This window comes from Colobus angolensis, unplaced genomic scaffold (assembly GCF_000951035.1).
Source record: "Colobus angolensis palliatus isolate OR3802 unplaced genomic scaffold, Cang.pa_1.0 Scaffold502, whole genome shotgun sequence".
Classification (NCBI taxonomy): Eukaryota; Metazoa; Chordata; class Mammalia; order Primates; family Cercopithecidae; genus Colobus; species Colobus angolensis.
Genome location: NW_012118511.1, coordinates 71,913 through 78,932, shown reverse-complemented (window position 1 = coordinate 78,932; position 7,020 = coordinate 71,913). Strand labels below are relative to the sequence as shown.

At 48.3% G+C, this 7,020-nt stretch overlaps 1 protein-coding gene across 5 annotated transcripts in view; it reads left to right on the top strand.

Annotated features, from left to right (window-relative positions):
• NPRL3 (nitrogen permease regulator-like 3 (S. cerevisiae)) overlaps positions 1–7,020 on the top strand; it is a 60,382-nt gene that overhangs the window by 27,225 nt on the left and 26,137 nt on the right. For all 5 annotated transcript variants that reach the window (XM_011960058.1, XM_011960060.1, XM_011960061.1 and 2 more), the window contains 2 exons: positions 3,537–3,690; positions 6,027–6,108. In XM_011960058.1, the coding sequence (XP_011815448.1) occupies positions 3,537–3,690; positions 6,027–6,108 (236 nt within the window). The remainder of the gene's footprint in view (positions 1–3,536; positions 3,691–6,026; positions 6,109–7,020) is intronic.

Below are 7,020 nucleotides of genomic sequence, written 5' to 3'. Positions count from 1 at the left end.
TTTTTTTGTATTTTTTAGTAGAGACGGGGTTTCACCGTGTTAGCCAGGATGGTCTCGATCTCCTGACCTCGTGATCCGCCCATCTTGGCCTCCCAAAGTGCTGGGATTACAGGCTTGAGCCACCGTGCCCGGCCAGTATTTGCATTTTCATAGTATCTTTGTATTTCTTTCGTAATTACGTAATACAAAGAGTCACAAAGAAAAATGAATTAAGTCAAAAAACAAGCAAATGAATAAACAAAATCCATGACAAATGTTGTCCACCTGTCAACACCGATAACCCCTGTGGGACAGTCGATGAGAAGCAGCCACAGCCCCACCCAGGATGCTGCAGGCAGGCCCTCATCTCTGGCCAACAGTGTTTGACAGCAGAGCATATGATGCCCTTAGATCTAGCAATCCCACTGTCAGGAGTATTATCAAGAAAACAAGCAACTTTTACAACTGCATAAAGATTTCCCCCCAGCTTGTTCTCAGCAGGAATCAAGATTTTTATAACAGTAATTAAACTGGAGATAACCGTGGTGTCTGGTACTTGGGGAATGATTAAACAATGTGGTGATTATTATACACTGGCCCATTCTCTTGCCATTGAGGATGAGAAATGGAGATCAGACCAGAACCTGGAGAAGTATAGATTGATTATGGACAGATAAAAGCAACCGGAGCTGAGCACACGCCTGTAATCCAAGCACTTTGGGAGGCCGAGATGGGTGGATCACCTGAGGTCAGGAGTTTGAGACCAGCCTGACCAGCATGGAGATACCCTGTCTTTATTAAAAAATATGAAATTAGCCAGGTGTGGTGGTGGATACCTGTAATCCCAGCTACTCGGGAGGCTGAGGCAGTAGAATCGCTTGAACCCGGGAGGCAGAGGTTGCAGTGAGCCAAGATCGCGCCATTGCACTCCAGTCTGGGTGACGACAGTGAAACTCCATCTCAAAAAAAAAAAAAACTAAGAAACAAGATAGTCTAGGGCTTCAACTTGCCGTGATGTTGACGAGTGGGAGAAATTTGGATAGTGTAAGAGTTTGTATTTTTTGGGTGGACAAGTCTTTCTTTTTAGAATACACACGTTTGGCCAGGCACAGCGGCTCACTCCTGTAATCCCAGCACTTCGGGAGGCCAAGGTAGGTGGATCACTTGAGCCCAGGAGTTTGAGACCAGCCTGGGCAACATAGCGAAATCCTGTCTCTACAAAAAATTAGCCAGGCATGTTGATGCGCGCCTGTAGTCCCAGCTATTTTTGAGGCTGAAGTGGGAGGATCACCCGAGCCTGGAAGGTCAAAGTGGCAGTGAGCAGTGATCATGCCACTGCACCCCAGCTTGGGCAACAGAGTGAGACCCTATCTTAAAAAATATATATGTATCCTTTTTTTTTTTTACTTTGAAAAATTTTAAACCCTTAACTAGAGAAAGCAGACTGATAAACCTTATATGCCTGTGTCAGGGGCCTTTATACCCTGGTTCCATTTATTTCCTTCCCTCTCTCTATTTCAAGGCAAGTCCCAGACCTTATGTCTGTTCGTCCCTACATACTTCAGAAGGTATCTGTGTAAAATACGGGCACTTAATTTTTGGCCATGATACCCTTTGTACATCTGAAAAAATTTAATAAGTTGGCATCACCGAGTACCTGCTCCATTGAAGCTTTTCCTGATTGCTAAAGCATTTTCGCAGCTGGACTGTCTGAACCAGGATGCAAACCCGTGCAGCTAGTGCATGTGGTGTCTTTATGTCTCTGCCAATCCAGAGGTCTCCCCTTCCTTTGTTTCATCAAACGTTCCACATTTGGATTCATCTCATTGTGCAGTCAGACTTGCTGTCTGTCCCTGTATTTCCTGCAAACTAGAAGTTAACTCTGAAGGCTTGGTTCTCTTTGGGTACAAGTTTTGGGGATGAGAAGGTCTCATGGATAATGCCTTAAACTTCATGCCACTTTATGTTGTGTATGGTGAAAATAGGATGTCTCTAAGAGTTCCTATTAGTGCTGGCACACCCTAGGTATTAGCTTTCTCAGCATGTCCCTCACTCAGTGTCAGACCTTTGCAAACGGACATGCTGGGTTTGCACGGAGTGCAGGTCATTGGGCATCACTGGGGACTGCACCACCTTATATGTCTGGAAAGGTCAAGCATATGGGCCCTGGACATCCAACTCATGGACGATGTTGTGCCTCAGCTGAATAATCACATATCCAGGATCATTCTCCTCCTCCTTGCTTTGCTCATAGAAGTATTTATACACAGATTCTTCTTCTAAATGGGTATTTTGTTTTGAGGCAATTGTATATACCCCATGTGTCAGCCCTCTGGTTCCAGAGACACTGTTGAGGGGATGCCCTTGACATGGAGGAGCAGGCCTGCTGCCCAGTGGTGGGCACGGCATGGGAGCATCAGTCGGTCCTTTCTCTGGCAAGGGATGCTGCCTTGTTGTAAGTCCACCCAGGTGTGAGTTCTGTTTGTGAACATGGGATCTGGTGAGAGTATAGAGAATTTCTTCAGCTCCAGGTGAAGAAAGTATTTACTGTCTGGGTGAGGCTTTGCCCCTGAAGCCTGGCTGTGAACACTTTGGGCATGGCCTTCCCTCTCAGATAAACAGGAGGGGGAGGCAGCACCAGAGGCTGTAATCAGCAGTACCATTCACCCCTTTCCCTTGTCCCATCTCCACCCCCACAGGATGATTCAGCAGTCCTGTTGGCCTCCAGAAGCACTGAGTCATGGTTGGCCCAGTTATCTGCTCCCTCAGATGTTTCACAGATCCCCAGAGCTGCATGCCTCCGCCCTTGGCTTGGGCAGATGTGCTTGCCTGGCTGACTGTGGTGCCTGATAGGTTCCAGAGGGGCGAGGGCCCCTCTTATTCCTGAGAGCCTCCTGCACTGTCCTTTGACCCAGTCAACATGGTTGCAGAAGGAGTGCTGGGGCAGAGATGTGGGCCTGGAGCCTGCTGGTTTTCTTGTTAACCAGTGTCACTTCTGCTGGGAGGAGCTTCGCATCCTTGAGGACCAAAAGTATTCAGTGAACAATTGGCCTGGCACCTCTGTTTTTGTACCGTGCGTCCCTGTAGTAATGTGGCCTGTTGTGACTGCATTCTTACACATTGTAGACTGATTCTGCCTACCAGTAGTCAGCAGTACAGTGGTGACCACAGACACTACCAGCGTCTTTGCTCAGGGCAGGCTCTATTCCTAGTTTGTGACATGGCTCACTAATGTCTTCCATTCAGTCCTTTGTGAGGGAGGCAGCATTGTTCTTTCTTAAGAGCAACATTTCCAGAGCCATCTCTGCTACTATTCAGGCAGCCCCTCCCAGGAATAGAGCATGGGGGCTGACAGCCAGCATTTCTGTGGATGGGCCCTGGAGGGGACTTAGGAAATGAGCAGCAGTGGCCTCTGCAAAGGAGCCTGGGGGAAAGGAGTAGAGATGCTTTCTTTCATGGTTTGAGATTTTGCTGTGTACACGTATTAGCTCCATTTAAACTGTCCACCTGTGTCCCTGTGCATACATTTGAGTCTGTGTATGGTCTCTCTCCCGCAGGCCAACGCAGACCCGTCAGTGATAAACTGTCTGCATAACCTGTCCCGTCGCATCGCCACCGTGCTGCAGCATGAGGAGCGCCGCTGCCAGTACCTCACCCGGGAGGCCAAGCTGATCCTGGCGCTCCAGGATGAGGTGTCCGCCATGGCTGATGGTGAGTGCAGCACGGTGTGATGGGCATGTGTCTGGGCTGGCTGGCCTCTCTGCAGTGCAGACCTCTGTGGAGGGGCTGTGATTCAGTGTTAATGGTGCACGTGTTGGTGGGGCCTCACCCACCCCAACAGCAGCAGAGCAGTCAGAAGCTTGCAAGCCTCAGCTTTTGGTGAGCTGGGCATTGAAAATGAAGTCCTCACAACAGCTTTGCAAGGCAGGGTCCATGATCATCCCCATTTTGCAGATGTGGAAACTAAAGCTCAGAGAAGTTACATGATCTTCACACTGCACCAATTGTGCCTGGGGGGCACAGGAAGACTCCCAAGGGGCGCATTTGTAGATGAGCTTTCCTGGATGGATGTACTGAAATAGATTTCCCGACCAGAGATGTTCTTTCTTTCCACACACTGCTGCATGATCACCGTTCACGTAGGTCAGGCAGCTCTGCCTCGCCCTGGCCCTGTTGGACATGTTGGAGAAAGTATTTACTCGCCGGGGCAGGAGAGGGCGTTGGAAATACCCGGCTGGTGAGGTGGACAGTTTCTAGTTCTTTGCTTTCAGCCAGATTGAAGGAGGACCTAACTGGGTTATCAACTAACCAGTTATTAAAAATAACGTTTGCAGATAGAATATTGAGTGTTTTTTGGCCTACTGTAAAGATTTCAAAACAGAGGGACACCTGTAACAAACTCTCCATCTCCATTTTCTTTGGCAAGCACATCTATAACAAGAGAGAGAATTAGGACAAAACTAAAGTCAGACCTAGTTGTTGTTGTAATAAGTACAAGTAGCTATTGACATGAATAAACAATAAAAGAACAGCCTCTCTGACTCAGGTGCATTTTCAGTAACAGTTTACTTGTGGCTGGGTGTGGTGGCTCATGCCTGTAATCCCAGCACTTAGGGAGGCTGAGGCGGGTAGATTGCTTGAGCTCAGGAATTCAGGATCAGTGTGGGGAACATGGTGAAATCCTGCCTCTACCAAAAAAAACCCAAAAATTAGCCGGGCACAGTCATGTGTGCCCAGAGTTGTAGCTACTCGGGATGCTGAGGTGGGAGAATCACCTGAGCCCTGGGAGGCGGAGGTTGCAGTGAGCTGCGATTGCATTACTGCATTCCAGCAAGGGTGACACAGTGAGACCCTGTCTCAAAAAAACAAAAAAAACAAAAGAAAAACTTTTTATGTTTGACAATTATCTGTCAAAATTTATAATATGTTTCTGTTTTGGCCAATTGTGTACTAATTATAATTATCATAATAACGATCCAAAAGTTTTGTTTTTTTAAACATTGTCTTTTTAGAATCTGTGACTTTATCACAGGAAGTAAAATTTTAAGTCTGCATATATTTTGTTAGAAATTTATGAAAAAGGATGAATAAAAGACTTTTTGGCTAGACGTGGTAGCTCACACCTGTAATCCCAGCACTTTGGGAGGCCGAGATGGGAGGATCACTTGAGCCCAGGAGTTTGAGACCAGCCTGGGCCACATAGCGAGACTCCATCTCTACAAAAAATTTAAAAATCAGCAGGTCTAGGGCAGGTGTGGTGGCTCATGCTTGTAATCCCAGCAGTTTGGGAGGCCCAGGTGGGTGGATCACTTGAGGACAGGAGTTCGAGACCAGCCTGGCCATGGTGAATACCTGTCTCTACTAAAAATACAAGAAAATTAGCCAGGCATGGTGGTGGGCACCTGTAATCCCAGCTACTTGGGAGGCTGAGGAAGGAGAATTGCTTGAACCCAGGAGGCGGAGGTTGCAGTGAACTGAGATCACAGCATTGCAATCTATCCTGGGCAACAAGAGTGAAACTCCATCTCAAAAAAAAAAAAATTAGCAGGTCTAGTAGTGCATGCGTGTGGTCCCAACTAGGTGGGAGTATCGCTTGAGCTTGGGAAGTTGAGACAGAAGTTAGCTATGATCACACCATTGCACACTAGCTCAGGTGACAGAGTGAGACCCTGTCTCAAAAAAAAAAAAAAAAAAAGGCCGGGCGCGCTGGCTCATGCCTGTAATCCCAGCACTTTAGGAGGCCGAGGTGGGCGGATCACCTGAGGTCAGGAGTTCGAGACCAGCCTGGACAACATAGTGAAACCCCATCTCTAGTAAAAAATACAAAATTAGCTGGGCGTGGTGGCAGGCGCCTGTAGTCCCAGCTACTTGGGAGGCTGAGGCAGAAGAATTGCTTGAACCCGGGAGGCGGAGGTTGCAGTGAGCCGAGATTGTGCCATTGTACTCCAGCCTGGGCAAAAAAGAGTGAAACTCTGTCTCAAAAACAAAAACAAACAAAAAGTTTCCTTGCTTTGGGAGCTGTAAATATTGTGTTGTGATTCTTGTAGGAAATGAAGGTCCTCAGTCCCCGTTCCATCACATCCTGCCCAAGTGCAAGCTGGCCAGGGACCTCAAGGAAGCTTATGACAGGTAAGACAGGTGGGTGTGCTTACTAACATCCTCCTGGGCCAGGCTGCCGGGGCCTGCGGAGCAGTGTCAACATGTAAGGCTCCCCGGTACTGACCACTGTTCTCCTGGGGTATGAGCATCAGAGTTCCCTGAGGTTAGGGCCGGAGAGGACTGGGAAGGGATGGTCATGTGGCTGCTCTTGAAAGAAGTGACCTTGGTGGCCGTTTTTTAATTTATTTTTTCCTTCTATTTCTGTTTATTTTTTTCGAGACGGAGTTTTGCTCTTGTTGCCCAGGCTAGAGTGCAATGGTGTAATCTCAGCTCACAGCAACCTCCTCCTCCCGGGTTCAAGAGATGCTCCTGCCTCAGCCTCTCCAGTAGCTGGGATTACAGGCATGTGCCACCACACCCAGCTAATTTTGTATTTTTAGTAGAGACAGGGGTTCTGCATGTTGGTCAGGCTGGTCTCGAACTCCCGACCTCAGGTGTGATCCACCCGCTTCAGCGTCCCAAACAAAGTGCTGGGATTACAGGTGTGAGCCATCGTGCCTGGCCGGTGGCCGTTTTTTTAAATGCCAGCCCCTTTGCCGAGTAGCACACACTCTGTCTGCTGGAACCACCACCTCCAGACTCCTCTTAAAACAGAAAACGAGCCTGAAGTTAGACGTGAGAGTCTGAAAGTGTTTTGAAATCACACAGCTGCAAAATGACATTTTACTGAGCATGACACAACACCAGGTTCTGGGCCCGCCTTCACTAGGTGGGTGTCACTGACTCCAGTCACTCATGAGGAAATTGAGGCTCGATGGGTGGAGCTGGAGCCAGCTGTCTCTTCCTTGCTCTGAGAGAGTTGGGATTTGCGACACTGACTGTGTGAGGGCAGCAAGCCTTGAGGATACCATGAAAACCTCACAATTGGCCGGGCGCGGTGGC